This window comes from Mauremys mutica, chromosome 8 (genome assembly GCF_020497125.1).
Source record: "Mauremys mutica isolate MM-2020 ecotype Southern chromosome 8, ASM2049712v1, whole genome shotgun sequence".
NCBI classification, from domain to species: domain Eukaryota; kingdom Metazoa; phylum Chordata; order Testudines; family Geoemydidae; genus Mauremys; species Mauremys mutica.
Window position 1 is genome coordinate 38,139,672 of NC_059079.1, and position 18,849 is coordinate 38,158,520.

The following is an 18,849-nucleotide window of genomic DNA, read 5'->3' on the forward strand; positions in this document are numbered from 1 at the left end:
AGAAGGTCTCTCTGAGCTGTGCTCACTAACCCTGCTCCCTCTGTAGCCCTTGGGTCTCAAGAAACCCAAGATCCTGCTGCTCCCTCCACACCACCGAGCCAACAGGCACAGAGCTGGGGACACGCCCCTTATTTATACTGGGGCTCCGCCCATGGCCACACCACCCAACCTGCCCCCAGTGTGATTTCACCCAGAGACGCTTTGTGATGCGGTCCCCATGGCAACAGCTGGTGGGGTCACCACAACACCTGGAGGGATGCTGCTGCCCAGCCTGGCCCCACCCCAGTGCAGTCTTGATAAGAGCAGAGGGATGAAGGGCCCTCCCCTCCCCTGGGGGTTTCTTACCACCAGCTACCGTGCCTGTGCCATCACAGTTATGTCGGCAAAGCCGCCCCCTTCCCAAAACCAGCGTCGCCCTACACAGACATGGGGTTGGAAATGGGATAGTGTCTGCGAGTAGCGGAAACCTTGGCCTGTGTGGGACAAATGTCCCCACTTTGGGGTGCCAGATAACAGAGAACAGAGGAGCTGTGTCCCCCCATTGGGGGTGAGGGATTCTCTGGGTCAAGCCCCCCTGCCTGGGTGGGGATGGAACAAGGAGCAGGACAGACTGGGGGGCACCGCAGCTGGGGGATTTTTGTACCTCAGCTCTGCCCTGGAGGTGCTGCTGGATCACCGTGATGGGGAACGAACCCTCCTCCTCCTCCTCTTCTTCCTCCTCCTCAGGCCACGACACCTGGGCACTGGGGGTGTCTACACCAGGGAGGGAAGGAGAAAATTCAATCCCTTCTGCTGCTGGGGGGATGCAGTGGACAGAGAAGGCTCCATGTTTCCCCTTTCTCTGTAAGGAGCCCCATGGCAGCGAGGGTCCCACCCTGCCCCTCCCAGAGACGCCCTCAGCCCCATCAGCCTCAGGGCCCAGTGGCAGTCAGCCCCTCCCCAACATGGTCAGGGGAGGCTGGAGCTCCCCGACTCCACCCAGCATCCCCTGCCTTGGGGCGTGGCTGTGCCACCCCCACTGGTATCAGTGGGGCTCACGTGGGTCAGTCCCGGCGCCTTGTCGAGCCGATGGGCACAGGGTGTTACTAGTCCCCCACCGCCCCAGTCCTCCTCCCTTTCCCCTGGGTCTCCCCTCACCTCCAAAGAGGGAGCCTAGAAACTCTGGGCTGCCAGACCCCACGGAGGAGCTGCTGGCCCCGCAGGAGTACACGGAGCTGCTGGTGTTTGTCGCGCAGTCGCTCAACTCCTGTTCTGGGCTGGCGGGAGGCTCCTCCGGAGTCAGGGTGGTGCTGGTGGGAGGCTCCTCTTGGGCCAGGGTCGGGCTGGCGCAGGTGGTGGACGGCTCCTGCTGGGCCCTGGGGCGCAGCTCCTGGCACCTTGGCTTCCTGCGAAGGAAGCCCCAGAGCTGCCTTCCCCGTCTCCTGCCCTCCCCTGGCTCTCTCCTCCATAGCTGTACCTGGGGCCACCTCCATTTCGGCCCAGAAGGTGCCTCAGGGTCAGCTAGGGGAGCTGCTGTCTTCCTCCTCCTCCAGCACGCGACGCAGCTCCTCTCTTTCCCCTGGTCATGAGCCTTTTCCCCGCCTGCGGGGACAGAGGGGCCGCTCTCCTCCTGGGAAGGCTGGCTGATGTTTTCTCCTGGCTCTGGAGCCACCTGCTCGGCCTTACTCCTCTGCATCTGCCTGATTCGCTCCATCCTGGAACTGAATGGGGAGCAGCCATGAGTCTGGCTTCGAAGCAGCCTCTCATTAACGAGCCTGCCTGCTTCCCTGCCCACCTCCCCTCTGCTGAGGCAATTTCTCCTCCGACATATCCCACCCCAGGGCACAGGAACCCTCAACCTGGGGAACAAACCCTGACAAGGGACGGGCTGGGAGCCCTAATTGTGGGATATTCCTAGCTTCCTTCACCCTCCTCCTCCATCTCCTGCACCTAGGTGGCCTGCAAAGGGTGCCGCACAATGCCCTGCCAGCAGGGGAAGGGTAGAAACCAGGAGATCGAAAGTGGCTGTGAAAACAATACAATGCCACTAGCGGAACACTTCCAGAGCTGGGACGTGCCAACAGGACTCTATTCCCAGTCTCCCTGGCTCCGAGTGTGACCTGTTGTAGTGACTGACGGATTTGCCCCTTGTCCCCCATCCCAAGCCAATAACACAACTCTGGGTTGGCAAGCATGAGTTAGACCTTCTCAGCACCCCTCTGTCTCCCGCAGCCCTCAGCTGTTCCTTGTTTTACAGTGGCTTGGACGGGAACAGGACTGGAATTTGTTACTGGCTCACTGGGTGGTTCTGGCCAATGAGGGTCTCAGTCTAGCCTCAGAGGCCCACACCCCCAGACACTACAAGTCAGGGTGGATTGATTTCATTCCAAATGTTTTGTAGTTCTATTTTTGAGTTATTTTCCTAATGAGAGATTGATTCTCAGGAAATTCTTAGTGGTGGCCGATGACAGAACACAGAGCAATGGTCCCAAGTTGCACTGTGGAAGGCTTAGCTTGGCTCTTACGAAACACTAGTTCACTAGGAGGGGGGTGAAGCCCTGGAATGGGTTCCCTAGGGAGGTGGTGGAATCTCCATCCTTACAAGTTTTTAAAGGTCAGCTTGACAAAGCCCTGGCTGGGATGATGAAGTTGGGATTGGTCCTGTTTTGAGCAGGGGGGTGGACTAGATACCAGCCCTAGTCTTCTATGATTCTAGGAACAAGGATCCATTCAAACATGTTGACTTGCTGGTTTTGCAGGATACATACAAACAAAAATGTGGACTGAACCATTTGTTTTCATTTCAAACAAACTGAGGTAAAGAACTATCTCCAGTTCGTGCACTGAACTGATTGTTCCTGCTCATAATGTCCTTCCAGATTTTAGAAGTAGTAGTTCACATCTCCTCTCTAGCCTTTATTCATAGATTACAAGGGGAAAAAAAGCCTTCCTCCTTTTTCAACTTCCAGTCAGTTTCTTACATTTGAATGAAGTAGCTGCATCAATGGAAATGAAGAAAATATTCTTTCTGCACCTGCAGAAGAGGCTAGTGCTGCCAAAGTCTGGCTGAGTGTTTCCAATAACTTCTGGGCCCCCAGGTGCTTAGGCAGTGATTTCCAACAGTTCAGTGCTTTGACTTCCTCTGACACTTGGCAGCAAACATGGACTTCTTCATAGATGTGTTTATTTAAATTACTTTAATAGGCTGGAGCAACTAGAGGCCTTAACATCGCTTGTCATAGTTTCACATTTTATACTTGATAAGTTTCAAAAAACAAACTTTCAATTTAAATTTTAAAAACTCAGTTTAAATAAACAAAAATTTCTTTGGGGGGTTTTGGATTGTGAAAAAGCCATTGATTGGTCTTGTCCTTGATTTTAGAAGAACTACTTCATCTGAACCAATCAGAAGCTGCTTGAATTCTATTCAAGGAGAGGAGGCAGCAAAATTCATCCTATCAGTAATTTGCTGGGCCTTATTTCCTCAGTCTTGTGGCTCTTCTGTGAATCCGCTCTGATTTATCAGCATCTGTCTCAAATTGCGGACACCAGAAATGGACACAATATTCCAGGCATGGTTGCACCAGTGCCCAGTACAGAGATATGGAACCTCTCTACCTCTCCCTGAGAATCTGCTAGGACAGAGTCCCCTATCTCATACACAGAGCCAGGGGTGAGCTGGAGCCGGTTCGCACTGGTTCGCAGGAACCGGTTGTTAAATTTAGAAGGCCTTTTAGAACCGGTTGTTCTGGGACACCCAGTTCTATAAGGGCTTTATTTAACAAAAGCTCCCGCACTCTGCCCCGGCCCCCAGCTCACTTCCCCCTCCTTTCCTGAATGCTCCGCCCCCCTTCTCCTCCCCCTCCCCTGCTTCCCGCGAATCAGATGTTCACGGGAAGCCTGAAACAAGCAGCAGGCAGGGAGGCAAGCTGGGGCGCGGGGGGAGGGGAGGTGCGGCCGCCTCAGCGGCTCCCTCCAGCCCAGCTCCTGGTCCGGCCAAGCGCCCCTAGCCCTGTCCTGTCCCAGCCCCAGCCGAGGGTCCCCAGCTTTGGCCCCACGGCTCCAGGCCGGCCCCCCCAGCGCCAGTGCTGGGCCTGGCCCCCACGGCTCCGGTGCCGGTCCCGGCCCCCACGGCACTGGCGCCAGTCCCGGCCTGGGCCTGCAGTTGCGGTTCTGGCTCCAGCGCTGCGGCTTCAGCTCCGGCATTGAGGGCCGTGGTTGTGGCTCCGGCCCCAAGGCACCGCTGCCGGTCCCGGCCCAGGCCCGCAGTTGCGGCTCCAGTGCCGGTCCTGGCCCAGGCCTGCGGTTGCGGCTCCGGTGCCAGCCTGGGCCCGCGGTTGCGGCTCCGGCCCGGCAGTGCTGGTCCCGGCCCGGCCTGTCCCCGCAGTTGTGGCTCCGGCCCCGCGGCGCCGGTTTCAGTCCCGGGCCCAGCCCGGCATGACCCCGCGGTTGCGGCTCTGGCCTCACCCCACACTGAGCTTTTCATAGAAACATTTGTTGTGAAACAATTCAGTCTCCTAATGTGGCCTCTATTTCACCGGCTATGAAATTTCACACACTTTGCACCATATGAAGCCCAATTGCTTGTAAGTCACTAAAAGGCACCTTCCAGAATGACAGGCAGTTGTGATGTGAGGACACCAGGAAACAGAGACTCCACCTCTCTCCTGGGTAATTTGTTCCAGTGGCTAGTCTCCCTCATTGTCATAATTACATTTGAAATTGACAACCTCTGATAAGGACCAAATCTATGACAATCTTTTAAATTTAAATAATTTAAATAGAAGAGAAAAAATAACATCCAGTAGAACATGTTCACTGCCAAGTTTTTCAAACAGTCGCACCACTGATGTGAGAGCTAAGGCCCTGGAAGCAAAGTTAGCTGAAATGCTAACCCAGCTTTGGACAGCAGTAGCTTCCTTGAAAGGTGCAGAAAATATTGTCTTCCTTTCAGTTTAGTCAAATCGTTCAGTTCCATCGACTAGTTTGTTGAAATTCAAGAAAGCCATTGGGAATTCACAAAACAGGCAAACTTGTTTTCCTCCCTCAATCTATGGATAAAAACGAGGGGATAGATCTACTGGTTCATCAATCTAGAAACACCTGGAGACAAGAATGTATCATTTCACTTAACTAACCACGCAGCAAATTGCCTTTGTTTAAGAAATCAGTTAGTTTGAAATGCAAAACATTTTGATACAACTTCTTTCTTATGCTTCTCTTTCTAGCTCTGGCATGACCTTGCTGTGTGACCAAAGAGAGGTCACTTCTTTTCTCTTTCCCTCGGTATCATGGGGGATGGAGAAAATTCTCTCAGCCCTAGCAGGAGAGAGATTTGAGCAAGTCAGGCGTGTTAGGGCCCTTGTGCTCTAAAGGACAATGGGCGATCATTGTTCGGGGTAAGAATCCCAACGGATTTGTTACTTGTCCCCCAACCAAAGACAATAACACATCTCTGTATTTTCAGTCATGAGTTAGACATTCTCAGCACCCCTCTGTCCCCTGCAGCCCTCAGGTATTCCTTGGATTAGGGAGGCTTGGATGCTAAGAGAACTGGAATTATTTGACTGGCTTCCTGGGTGTTACTAGCCCATGAGGGTCTCAGTCTGGCCCCCAAGGCCCACACTCCCAGACACTAAAGATCAGGATGGGTTGATTTCACTCCAAGTTTTTTGTAGTTGCATTTCTGAATTATTTTCCTAATGAAAGATTGATTCTCATGAAATCTTAGAGCTGGCAGATGGCAGAACAAGGAGCAATGCTCTCAAGTTGCAGTGTGGAAGGCTTGGATATTAGGAAAAACTTTTTCACTAGGAGGGTGGTGATGCCTTTGAATCTGCTAGGATAGAGTCCCCTATCTTGTATTTAGAGCCTATATTTTTTCTTACCTTCTACACAGATGACAATATCTTTGAAACAAAAGAGACTTTTCTTCTGCCTCCTCCTCAGCCTCTCTGCCACGTGCCGAGCGCTTTCTCTTCACGCCCGTGCCGGGGGGCTCATATGACGGCTGTGGACAGAGGCGGTTGGAGGCCACAGGTTCCATGCTGCGGGTGCAGGAGTGGCTGGTGACGGATGTGGCCGCGGAGGGCTGCTGGCTTGGGTCCCTGGGGCCAGCAGGGGCAGAGACCCTCTCCTCCACTGTGTCCTCAGGAACAGGGCTCCCGGCAGAGACCCCCTGATGAGGGGGCGACTCCCTTGATCTCTGCGACTCTGAAAGCAGAATGAAAGCCTAGGTCCTGCGGCCATCGCCCCCTGCGGTGAGTCCCCCACCCGCTCCCAGCCCTGTGTCCCAAGCCCAAAGGGGCCCCCCCGCGGGCAGGGGGAGGGGGTGGGGAAGGGGACTCACTGAGTGCGACTGTAACTTTAGCGCCCTCATGGCCAAGATGGAGTCTGCTCTGCAGGCAGCTCTGGCCAAGAGACAGCGCGCGCAGGAACGCAGCAGGAGAAATCCCTTCCACCCCAGGGGCACCTGTTCCAAACCCCCCAGAGTGAACACACCCACCCACAGGAAAAGTACAATGGATATAACAAAGGAAGATATTTATTTACAGAGGGCTGAGAGGAGAAAAACAACAAGGGGAAATATAGAGGGAGCAGTAAAACAGGGCTGCATTCAAACCAAGGCCCCAGGGGCCCAGTGGGAACACAGTCAGGAAGGGCAGACACTGAGCAATGTGTCTGCACACAGAGTTCAGGGGTCCTGGGCAAAGTTCCAGTCCGGTGGTGAGTCTTGGGGGCTCCTGGTCGTCTTCGGCGCCTGTGAACTCTCCCCAGCAAACCCCTCCGGTGCCTCTGCTGCTGCTCTCTGCAAAGCCCCCCAGAGCGACCCCCTCCCCACTGAACTAGCTACAGCCTCCCCCCTTGTTCCCAGTGCAGAGTCACCAGCCCCAGTACTCACACCCCCACGCAGCCCTGGGCAGCCTGATCCTGGGTCCAGCTCTGGCCTGTCCCGCTCGGGCGATTCCCCCGGGCACAGGGCTGCTCCGGGCTCCTGTCCTGGGCTGTCCCCGATCGGGCCCGTCCTGCTCAGGCCTCAGACAGGTTCTCCTGCTCCCTTCCCAGGGCCAGCCATGCTGCTTCCCCCCCCCCCCGCTCCAGCCTGGCCCCTGGAGCTTCCCTCCTTATTCTTACTCCCCCGCTCCCCCTTGGGAAAAAGATTTAAAGGGGCCACGCTCTCTAGACCCCAAAGAGGGAAGAGGAGCGGAGTTGTGGTGAGGGAGGAAGGGCATTTGGGGGTGAGAGCAGGACAGGAGCTGGACTCTGGCACAGTGAAGGGGAGAGGTGGATTTGGGGACTGGGGAGGAGGAGGGCTGGATGGGCTGGGGGGAGGGGGAAGTAGTGAGAGCCAGATGGGGTCCTAGAGGAGCGAGGGGTTTGGCTGTGGTGGGAGGCTGAGGACATTGATTTTGTGGTGGGGAGAAGGGAGGGAGGGGTTATGGCAGGGGAGGGAATGAGGTGAATTTTGTGGGGTGGGGGGGATGGACTGGGTCCATCCAGTCGCCAACCACACCCCCCTTCCTCCCATCCAGCGCCCTGAGCCCCACTCACACCCCCCTTCCTCCCATCCAGCCCCCTGAACCCCACCCACACTCGCCTTCCACCCATCCAGCCCTCTGAACCCCACCCATCCCCCCTTCAACCCATCCAGCCCCCTGAACCCCACCCACACCCCCCTTCCTCCCATCCAGCCCCCTGAACCCCACCCACACCCCCCTTCCTCCCATCCAGCCCCTGAACCCCACTCACACCCACTTCCACCCATCCAGCCCCCTGAACCCCACCCACACTCGCCTTCCACCCATCCAGCCCCCTGAACCCCACCCACACTCGCCTTCCACCCATCCAGCCCCCTGAACCCCACCCGTCCCCCCTTCAACCCATCCAGCCCCCTGTCCCCTGCCCACACCCCCTTCCTCCCATCCAGCCCCCTGAACCCCACCCACACTCGCCTTCCACCCATCCAGCCCCTGTCCCTCACCCACACCCCCTTCCTCCCATCCAGCCCCTGTCCCCCACCCACACCCCCTTCCTCCCATTCAGCCCCCTGAACCCCACCCACACCCCCTTCCTCCCATCCAGCTCCCTGTAACCCACCCACACCCCCTTCCTCCCATCCACCCCCTGTCCCCCACCCTCCACCCTTCCTCCCATCCAGCCCCCTGAACCCCACCCACACTCGCCTTCCACCCATCCAGCCCCTGTCCCCCACCCACAACCCCCTTCCAGCCCTCTGCCCACACCCCCTTTCTCTCACCCAGCCCTTGCCCACATTTGCCTTCCTGACCTCCAGCCCCTTGCCCAGACCATTTAGCTCCCTGCCCTAGCTCACAAGCCCCTGAGATGCTCCGTGACCCCAGGGCATCCCCCCCCACATACGAGAACCCCCAAAGTAAGTCACTTAGCTGATGTCTGTGCCGGCGGGGCGCCTCCCAGCTCGCTGCTCTGTGGGGCAGAGGCCACGGCTCAGCCTTCAGGGGCTGTGTATTGTAGCCGCCCTGTGCGTCCATCTCTGGGGATGCTGCAGCCACTCCTGCACCCGCAGCATGGAACCTGTGGCCTCCAACCGCCTCTGTCCACAGCCGTCATATGAGCCCCCCGGCATGGGCGTGAAGAGAAAGCGCTCGGCACGTGGCAGAGAGGCTGAGGAGGAGGCAGAAGAAAAGTCTCTTTTGTTTCAAAGATATTGTCATCTGTGTAGAAGGTAAGAAAAAATATAGGCTCTAAATACAAGATAGGGGACTCTATCCTAGCAGATTCAAAGGCATCACCACCCTCCTAGTGAAAAAGTTTTTCCTAATATCCAAGCCTTCCACACTGCAACTTGAGAGCATTGCTCCTTGTTCTGCCATCTGCCAGCTCTAAGATTTCATGAGAATCAATCTTTCATTAGGAAAATAATTCAGAAATGCAACTACAAAAAACTTGGAGTGAAATCAACCCATCCTGATCTTTAGTGTCTGGGAGTGTGGGCCTTGGGGGCCAGACTGAGACCCTCATGGGCTAGTAACACCCAGGAAGCCAGTCAAATAATTCCAGTTCTCTTAGCATCCAAGCCTCCCTAATCCAAGGAATACCTGAGGGCTGCAGGGGACAGAGGGGTGCTGAGAATGTCTAACTCATGACTGAAAATACAGAGATGTGTTATTGTCTTTGGTTGGGGGACAAGTAACAAATCCGTTGGGATTCTTACCCCGAACAATGATCGCCCATTGTCCTTTAGAGCACAAGGGCCCTAACACGCCTGACTTGCTCAAATCTCTCTCCTGCTAGGGCTGAGAGAATTTTCTCCATCCCCCATGATACCGAGGGAAAGAGAAAAGAAGTGACCTCTCTTTGGTCACACAGCAAGGTCATGCCAGAGCTAGAAAGAGAAGCATAAGAAAGAAGTTGTATCAAAATGTTTTGCATTTCAAACTAACTGATTTCTTAAACAAAGGCAATTTGCTGCGTGGTTAGTTAAGTGAAATGATACATTCTTGTCTCCAGGTGTTTCTAGATTGATGAACCAGTAGATCTATCCCCTCGTTTTTATCCATAGATTGAGGGAGGAAAACAAGTTTGCCTGTTTTGTGAATTCCCAATGGCTTTCTTGAATTTCAACAAACTAGTCGATGGAACTGAACGATTTGACTAAACTGAAAGGAAGACAATATTTTCTGCACCTTTCAAGGAAGCTACTGCTGTCCAAAGCTGGGTTAGCATTTCAGCTAACTTTGCTTCCAGGGCCTTAGCTCTCACATCAGTGGTGCGACTGTTTGAAAAACTTGGCAGTGAACATGTTCTACTGGATGTTATTTTTTCTCTTCTATTTAAATTATTTAAATTTAAAAGATTGTCATAGATTTGGTCCTTATCAGAGGTTGTCAATTTCAAATGTAATTATGACAATGAGGGAGACTAGCCACTGGAACAAATTACCCAGGAGAGAGGTGGAGTCTCTGTTTCCTGGTGTCCTCACATCACAACTGCCTGTCATTCTGGAAGGTGCCTTTTAGTGACTTACAAGCAATTGGGCTTCATATGGTGCAAAGTGTGTGAAATTTCATAGCCGGTGAAATAGAGGCCACATTAGGAGACTGAATTGTTTCACAACAAATGTTTCTATGAAAAGCTCAGTGTGGGGTGAGGCCAGAGCCGCAACCGCGGGGTCATGCCGGGCTGGGCCCGGGACTGAAACCGGCGCCGCGGGGCCGGAGCCACAACTGCGGGGACAGGCCGGGCCGGGACCAGCACTGCCGGGCCGGAGCCGCAACCGCGGGCCCAGGCTGGCACCGGAGCCGCAACCGCAGGCCTGGGCCAGGACCGGCACTGGAGCCGCAACTGCGGGCCTGGGCCGGGACCGGCAGCGGTGCCTTGGGGCCGGAGCCACAACCACGGCCCTCAATGCCGGAGCTGAAGCCGCAGCGCTGGAGCCAGAACCGCAACTGCAGGCCCAGGCCGGGACTGGCGCCAGTGCCGTGGGGGCCGGGACCGGCACCGGAGCCGTGGGGGCCAGGCCCAGCACTGGCGCTGGGGGGGCCGGCCTGGAGCCGTGGGGCCAAAGCTGGGGACCCTCGGCTGGGGCTGGGACAGGACAGGGCTAGGGGCGCTTGGCCGGACCAGGAGCTGGGCTGGAGGGAGCCGCTGAGGCGGCCGCACCTCCCCTCCCCCCGCGCCCCAGCTTGCCTCCCTGCCTGCTGCTTGTTTCAGGCTTCCCGTGAACATCTGATTCGCGGGAAGCAGGGGAGGGGGAGGAGAAGGGGGGCGGAGCATTCAGGAAAGGAGGGGGAAGTGAGCTGGGGGCCGGGGCAGAGTGCGGGAGCTTTTGTTAAATAAAGCCCTTATAGAACTGGGTGTCCCAGAACAACCGGTTCTAAAAGGCCTTCTAAATTTAACAACCGGTTCCTGCGAACCAGTGCGAACCGGCTCCAGCTCACCCCTGGCTCTGTGTATGAGATAGGGGACTCTGTCCTAGCAGATTCTCAGGGAGAGGTAGAGAGGTTCCATATCTCTGTACTGGGCACTGGTGCAACCATGCCTGGAATATTGTGTCCATTTCTGGTGTCCGCAATTTGAGACAGATGCTGATAAATCAGAGCGGATTCACAGAAGAGCCACAAGACTGAGGAAATAAGGCCCAGCAAATTACTGATAGGATGAATTTTGCTGCCTCCTCTCCTTGAATAGAATTCAAGCAGCTTCTGATTGGTTCAGATGAAGTAGTTCTTCTAAAATCAAGGACAAGACCAATCAATGGCTTTTTCACAATCCAAAACCCCCCAAAGAAATTTTTGTTTATTTAAACTGAGTTTTTAAAATTTAAATTGAAAGTTTGTTTTTTGAAACTTATCAAGTATAAAATGTGAAACTATGACAAGCGATGTTAAGGCCTCTAGTTGCTCCAGCCTATTAAAGTAATTTAAATAAACACATCTATGAAGAAGTCCATGTTTGCTGCCAAGTGTCAGAGGAAGTCAAAGCACTGAACTGTTGGAAATCACTGCCTAAGCACCTGGGGGCCCAGAAGTTATTGGAAACACTCAGCCAGACTTTGGCAGCACTAGCCTCTTCTGCAGGTGCAGAAAGAATATTTTCTTCATTTCCATTGATGCAGCTACTTCATTCAAATGTAAGAAACTGACTGGAAGTTGAAAAAGGAGGAAGGCTTTTTTTCCCCTTGTAATCTATGAATAAAGGCTAGAGAGGAGATGTGAACTACTACTTCTAAAATCTGGAAGGACATTATGAGCAGGAACAATCAGTTCAGTGCACGAACTGGAGATAGTTCTTTACCTCAGTTTGTTTGAAATGAAAACAAATGGTTCAGTCCACATTTTTGTTTGTATGTATCCTGCAAAACCAGCAAGTCAACATGTTTGAATGGATCCTTGTTCCTAGAATCATAGAAGACTAGGGCTGGTATCTAGTCCACCCCCCTGCTCAAAACAGGACCAATCCCAACTTCATCATCCCAGCCAGGGCTTTGTCAAGCTGACCTTTAAAAACTTGTAAGGATGGAGATTCCACCACCTCCCTAGGGAACCCATTCCAGGGCTTCACCCCCCTCCTAGTGAACTAGTGTTTCGTAAGAGCCAAGCTAAGCCTTCCACAGTGCAACTTGGGACCATTGCTCTGTGTTCTGTCATCGGCCACCACTAAGAATTTCCTGAGAATCAATCTCTCATTAGGAAAATAACTCAAAAATAGAACTACAAAACATTTGGAATGAAATCAATCCACCCTGACTTGTAGTGTCTGGGGGTGTGGGCCTCTGAGGCTAGACTGAGACCCTCATTGGCCAGAACCACCCAGTGAGCCAGTAACAAATTCCAGTCCTGTTCCCGTCCAAGCCACTGTAAAACAAGGAACAGCTGAGGGCTGCGGGAGACAGAGGGGTGCTGAGAAGGTCTAACTCATGCTTGCCAACCCAGAGTTGTGTTATTGGCTTGGGATGGGGGACAAGGGGCAAATCCGTCAGTCACTACAACAGGTCACACTCGGAGCCAGGGAGACTGGGAATAGAGTCCTGTTGGCACGTCCCAGCTCTGGAAGTGTTCCGCTAGTGGCATTGTATTGTTTTCACAGCCACTTTCGATCTCCTGGTTTCTACCCTTCCCCTGCTGGCAGGGCATTGTGCGGCACCCTTTGCAGGCCACCTAGGTGCAGGAGATGGAGGAGGAGGGTGAAGGAAGCTAGGAATATCCCACAATTAGGACTCCCAGCCCGTCCCTTGTCAGGGTTTATTCCCCAGGTTGAGGGTTCCTGTGCCCTGGGGTGGGATATGTCGGAGGAGAAATTGCCTCAGCAGAGGGGAGGTGGGCAGGGAAGCAGGCAGGCTCGTTAATGAGAGGCTGCTTCGAAGCCAGACTCATGGCTGCTCCCCATTCAGTTCCAGGATGGAGCGAATCAGGCAGATGCAGAGGAGTAAGGCCGAGCAGGTGGCTCCAGAGCCAGGAGAAAACATCAGCCAGCCTTCCCAGGAGGAGAGCGGCCCCTCTGTCCCCGCAGGCGGGGAAAAGGCTCATGACCAGGGGAAAGAGAGGAGCTGCGTCGCGTGCTGGAGGAGGAGGAAGACAGCAGCTCCCCTAGCTGACCCTGAGGCACCTTCTGGGCCGAAATGGAGGTGGCCCCAGGTACAGCTATGGAGGAGAGAGCCAGGGGAGGGCAGGAGACGGGGAAGGCAGCTCTGGGGCTTCCTTCGCAGGAAGCCAAGGTGCCAGGAGCTGCGCCCCAGGGCCCAGCAGGAGCCGTCCACCACCTGCGCCAGCCCGACCCTGGCCCAAGAGGAGCCTCCCACCAGCACCACCCTGACTCCGGAGGAGCCTCCCGCCAGCCCAGAACAGGAGTTGAGCGACTGCGCGACAAACACCAGCAGCTCCGTGTACTCCTGCGGGGCCAGCAGCTCCTCCGTGGGGTCTGGCAGCCCAGAGTTTCTAGGCTCCCTCTTTGGAGGTGAGGGGAGACCCAGGGGAAAGGGAGGAGGACTGGGGCGGTGGGGGACTAGTAACACCCTGTGCCCATCGGCTCGACAAGGCGCCGGGACTGACCCACGTGAGCCCCACTGATACCAGTGGGGGTGGCACAGCCACGCCCCAAGGCAGGGGATGCTGGGTGGAGTCGGGGAGCTCCAGCCTCCCCTGACCATGTTGGGGAGGGGCTGACTGCCACTGGGCCCTGAGGCTGATGGGGCTGAGGGCGTCTCTGGGAGGGGCAGGGTGGGACCCTCGCTGCCATGGGGCTCCTTACAGAGAAAGGGGAAACATGGAGCCTTCTCTGTCCACTGCATCCCCCCAGCAGCAGAAGGGATTGAATTTTCTCCTTCCCTCCCTGGTGTAGACACCCCCAGTGCCCAGGTGTCGTGGCCTGAGGAGGAGGAAGAAGAGGAGGAGGAGGAGGGTTCGTTCCCCATCACGGTGATCCAGCAGCACCTCCAGGGCAGAGCTGAGGTACAAAAATCCCCCAGCTGCGGTGCCCCCCAGTCTGTCCTGCTCCTTGTTCCATCCCCACCCAGGCAGGGGGGCTTGACCCAGAGAATCCCTCACCCCCAATGGGGGGACACAGCTCCTCTGTTCTCTGTTATCTGGCACCCCAAAGTGGGGACATTTGTCCCACACAGGCCAAGGTTTCCGCTACTCGCAGACACTATCCCATTTCCAACCCCATGTCTGTGTAGGGCGACGCTGGTTTTGGGAAGGGGGCGGCTTTGCCGACATAACTGTGATGGCACAGGCACGGTAGCTGGTGGTAAGAAACCCCCAGGGGAGGGGAGGGCCCTTCATCCCTCTGCTCTTATCAAGACTGCACTGGGGTGGGGCCAGGCTGGGCAGCAGCATCCCTCCAGGTGTTGTGGTGACCCCACCAGCTGTTGCCATGGGGACCGCATCACAAAGCGTCTCTGGGTGAAATCACACTGGGGGCAGGTTGGGTGGTGTGGCCATGGGCGGAGCCCCAGTATAAATAAGGGGCGTGTCCCCAGCTCTGTGCCTGTTGGCTCGGTGGTGTGGAGGGAGCAGCAGGATCTTGGGTTTCTTGAGACCCAAGGGCTACAGAGGGAGCAGGGTTAGTGAGCACAGCTCAGAGAGACCTTCTATGGGTAAGAGCCTGAGCCAGGGGATTCTGGAAGGGGCTATGTGAATTAGTGGCTGTTTGCTGACAAAGGCAGGGGTTTAGGGCTGGGGGGTGCAGGTTTGGGAGACATTCCATGACAGAGCACACAGGCAGGCCGGTAGGATGGACAATGGCCCATTGGGTTTGAGCAGTGTCTGTAGAGCAGAAAAAGATCTGACCCAAATCCAGAACCAACTTCTCAAATCTTTGGGTGTTTAAAATCTGAACCTGGATCCAGATTTCACAATTACCCTTCTTTTTATAATGGACTGAACTTGATCCTCAGATCCAAACAGCCCCTGCTCCAGCTGGTGGTGGTATAGCTGCATCTCACTGGGGGTTTGTCGGCAGGGCTATGTCCCGGTGTGTGGGTTTTCCCACATCCCGACTGACATTGCTATGCTGGTTCAAGTTTTGAATGTAGACCAAACCTCAGTAAAGAGGCTGAAGGCTTCATTTTACAGAGGAAAAGCAGGAAAGTCCAACCCAACGCGGCGCTGGGGGGACGGGGACTTGGGTGACGCGGCGCTCGGGGAGGAGCGGGGGGTTGGGCGGTGCTCTTTTTTTTTGCTTGGGGCGGCAGAAATGTTAGAGCCGGCCCTGCACTTACGTCAAATCCAGGCAGGGAGGTGGCAAACTGGAGCAGGGCCGCGCTGGTCTGTCCGGCCCTGGCTCTCTCCTGGGTGTTGTTTGCCAGGAGAGAGAGATGGACGTGCTGTGGGAGAAGGAGGCAGGGGAGGGTCAGCGGGCAGGCGTACACGCTCTACAAACAGCCTCTCCTCCTCCCCAAGGGGCTCAGACTTTGTGCTCAGGGTGGAGTAGCCGAGCCCTGGTCGCAGAGCTTGAAAAGGGGCTTCATGACACTGCCCACGCCTTGCTGGGCACAAGCTCCTTGTCTCTCCAGGCTGGGACAATGGTCAGTCTTGGGACTGGTCTATTTGCTCTGAACCCCTGATCCATGAACAGCACGTCAGGATCAAGGCACATGCAGGATGGATGGAACGGCCATGAGGACAATCCCTCCGGGAACAGCAGTGTCCCTAGGAAACGAGAGCTGATTCACTGACACTCCTTCTGTATCTCAGGGTCTCCCTAGAGAGGAGCCAGTGACTTGTCTCTGAGGCCCATGTCCTGCATCTCACAGAGGTTTCAGTCTCTCAGGCCCCAGCCAGGCCTGGTGCTCACTGTTAGTGCTTAATGCAACTGTGCAGAGCTGTGGCTGACAGTCCCAGCTCCTTCCCCCTGCACTGGCAGCTCTGGGAAAGTGTGGCCGGCTGGGTCCAAGCTGGGAGGACACAATGGAAACGTGGCTCTTCTAGTCTCTCCTTTTCTGCCCTTCCACGGGGTTCAGGGGCAATTCCACCCCAGACCATCCCATTCTACTCACCTCCAGGAGGTGCTGCAGCTTCTCCACGGTGCGGGTCTCCATCAGCAGGCCCCTGAGAAGGATGTCCAGGCTCTGGGAATAGGTGTTGTACAGAGCCTGCAAGAAGAGGAAGCACCCATCAGTCATGGGGCTACACCAGTCAGGGGACAATTAGGAGGATTCTCCAGGAGCCCTGGCAAGACTCAAAAGGTGCATCCTGGCCTCTCCCATTCACATCACTCCAGGGACACTTAGCAAGAGTTCATGGCCGGATGCCTGCTGCCTCGTCAATCCTTGTTCTTAGCAGTTCTCTGTGCAGGGCCTGGTACCCAGCAGAGTATGGACCAGCCAAACGGCAATGGGTGGGAGGTAGGATCGCCGGGAGAGTCCAGGCAGGAGATCAGAGAATGAGGAGAGGAGGGAAGGCTGGGATCAGCCAGGGAGGGGTAACGCGATCCCCTCTGGAGGGAAGGGGCCCCCCTGCCAGTTTGTCCCGGGCCTGTTCCCAGCTCTGCCCACCCCTCCCCTATTCTCAGCAGCTCCATCAAAGCGAGGGAGCAGGGACCAGAGCCTGCTCCTGCTCCTGGGCCAGAGAAGTAGGATCAGGACCTACCCGGAAGTGTGTGGTGTCCTGCCCAGTGCCCAGGGTGCACATCCTGTTCAGAAGAGCCCGCAGGAGGCGAGATTCTAGCTCCAGGGCGAGCGGTGGCTTCAGTTTGCTGAAGAGGAGCCCGTGTTACACTTTGCAGCACCAGCGTGGCGCTGGCACTGCCATGGCCATGACCCACCCCCGTCCCGCCGTGATCCCCTCCCTACTTTCCTGGAGTGAAATCAACCCCCGGGCCAGGAAAGAGGGGACGCTCCCGCCTCCTCTGCTGGGGGATGGGAACAGCCACCGCCGGGGGGATCCTAGGCGGGGGAGGAGCTGTGACTCCCGGCTCTGGGCCCGGTCAGCACCAGGGTTAGGTGTCAATCACCTGCCACTAAAGTGTCTAAATCCCCTGGGCACAGCTCGGGAGCTGCACTGGGAATACACAGCCCCTTCCCCCTCCCCAGAGCAGAGTGGCGCAGCGGGGGCTGCTGGGCCCATAACCCAGAGGTCGAGGGATTGAAACCATCCTCTGCCAGCTCGGGTGTTATTGCAGCCCTGGTAATAACCCAGCTGCGTGTGTTCTGCAGGGAAAAGAGGAGCAAACTCTCTCCCTGTTCACCCATCCACAGTGATTAAAGGAAGGAATAAAGCCCCAGCAGAGCCCTGCCCCGCAGAGTCCCCTCCTGGAAGGTGAGGGATGGGCAGTGACTAGGGCTCATTGCCAGGGTTATGTAACTTTTCGTGATGCCCAGAAGGGGTCCAAGTCCTGCCCCTTCCCCTCCCCCCCACTTCTACCTAAGGCTCTGGGAGGGAGTTTGGGTGCATGAGATGCAGGCTCTGGGCTGGATCAGGGGGTTCAGGTACAGGGGAGGCTGGGGGTAGACCCTGGGAGGGAGTTTGGGTGCGGGCCCTGGGCTGGGGCACGGGGGGCAGTGGCAGGCTCTGGGAGTGAGTTTGGGTGCATGAGGTGCAGGTTCTGGGCTGGAGCAGGGGGTTTGGGTACAGGGGAGGCAGTGGCAGGCTCTGGGAGGGAGTTTGGGTGCGGGCTCTGGGCTGGCGCAGGGGGTTGGGGTGCAGGGGGGGCAGTGGCAGACTCATGGAGGGAGTTTGGGTGTGGGCAGGGTGCAGGATCTGGGCTGGGGCAGAGTGTTGGGGTGTGGCACCTTATCTTGGGCAGCTCCTGAAAGTGACCCGCACCCACATCTGGCAGCAACTTCTACATGGAGGAGGCCGGGGGGATCTCCTGGGGCCACTGCCCACAGGCACCACTCCTGCAGCTCCCATTACCGCAGTTCCAATGGCAGAGTTGGTGCTTGGGGCAGGGGCAGCGTGTGAGAGACGCACCCCGCAGGGACGTGCCAGATGCTTCTCTGGGAGTGGTGCGCCGTGCAGAGCGAGGGTGGGCAGGAATCCGCTTTAGCCCCACTGTGCTGCCCGTAGTACTGGCAGGAGCCCCCAGGGCCAGCTGATCTGACTTTCTGATAGGGAAGCCACAGGAGTGGTCATGCACCCCTCATGAGCAGTTCTGGGGAGTCTTTTGGGGGCTCCTGGAGTAGGCGGCAGAGAGGTGCAGCCTCACCACCAAGTCTGTTTCCCTGGAGGGAAGAGGGGGCTGCAGGGTGATCTCCCACCTCTGTGCATCCAGGAGCCTCTGCTCCCCTCTACCATGCTGGAGCCTCCACATTTATTTATTGGCAAATAAAATTTGGAGAATTTTAAAATATCGTGCACAGAATTTTTATTTTTTTGGTGCAGAATCTCCTCAGGAGTGAAACCGACTCAGGGAACCTCCTTGGATTGCCACCACTTGGTTAACCACTCAGCCACCACACCAATGCACAGAGAGTGCCAAGCCCCACTGCTGTCTGGGGCTGGAGGCTGGGGTCGGGTCATACACATTCAGACTGTTCGCTCCCCCAGCTACAAACCGCTGCTGATTTCCCATTTAGGACATTAGCTGTTACTGACAAGGTTTGTCCGGGTTCTTTTCTTTATCTCATGCTGCTAGTTAGAAGGATCAGTATTGATTTTTTTTTTCAAAAATACACAACCCCCTAAACCTGCTTTTAGCAATCAGAATAATTTAGTGTCCCCTTATTTTTGCCTGCCCCAGTACAAAAGAAGCGGCTTTTGTGGGTTTCCTGGCTCAGAGGATGAAAATGACCGTGTGTCGGGCCGCACTGCCGTGAATCGTTGTCGAGCGGAACCCGTTGTTGGCATTGGTAGTGTAGACACGGCCTCAGACTCGGTATTGCCCCTAGAGACACCCAGGGGTGGTGTGAGATTGTCCCAGGTTACTGGGTGGGGGCTCGAGCGGGCTCTG

The 18,849-nt window shown here is 56.0% G+C and overlaps 2 protein-coding genes across 2 annotated transcripts; one reads left to right on the forward strand and one right to left on the reverse strand.

The window, feature by feature from the left end:
* Positions 1–351: 351 nt before the first annotated feature.
* LOC123375807 lies at positions 352–7,057 on the reverse strand. Its single transcript, XM_045027090.1, has 5 exons — positions 6,881–7,057; positions 5,868–6,192; positions 1,138–1,700; positions 694–753; positions 352–416 (listed from the first exon to the last, which is right to left on the reverse strand). Exons 2-5 carry the CDS (start codon positions 6,023–6,025, stop codon positions 352–354), a joined length of 846 nt encoding a protein of 281 aa, XP_044883025.1. The 5' UTR covers positions 6,026–6,192; positions 6,881–7,057.
* Positions 7,058–8,590: 1,533 nt separating this feature from the next.
* On the forward strand, positions 8,591–14,199 carry LOC123375808. The gene is made up of 4 exons (XM_045027091.1): positions 8,591–8,683; positions 12,851–13,413; positions 13,798–13,857; positions 14,135–14,199. The coding sequence occupies exons 2-4, from the start codon at positions 12,858–12,860 to the stop codon at positions 14,197–14,199; spliced, it is 681 nt and encodes a 226-aa protein (XP_044883026.1). The 5' UTR covers positions 8,591–8,683; positions 12,851–12,857.
* The last annotated feature ends 4,650 nt before the right edge of the window (positions 14,200–18,849 follow it).

Coding starts and splice junctions, on each gene's coding strand:
- LOC123375807 (XM_045027090.1), bottom strand. CDS start 6,025: ATGGAACCTGTGGCCTCCAACCGCCTCTGTCCACAGCCGTCATATGAG. Junction 1,701..5,867: donor TATTGTCATCTGTGTAGAAG/GTAAGAAAAAAT, acceptor CTCCCCATTCAG/TTCCAGGATGGAGCGAATCA. Junction 417..693: donor AGAAGAGGAGGAGGAGGAGG/GTTCGTTCCCCA, acceptor ATGTCTGTGTAG/GGCGACGCTGGTTTTGGGAA.
- LOC123375808 (XM_045027091.1), top strand. CDS start 12,858: ATGGAGCGAATCAGGCAGATGCAGAGGAGTAAGGCCGAGCAGGTGGCT. Junction 13,414..13,797: donor TCTAGGCTCCCTCTTTGGAG/GTGAGGGGAGAC, acceptor TCCCTGGTGTAG/ACACCCCCAGTGCCCAGGTG. Junction 13,858..14,134: donor AGAAGAGGAGGAGGAGGAGG/GTTCGTTCCCCA, acceptor ATGTCTGTGTAG/GGCGACGCTGGTTTTGGGAA.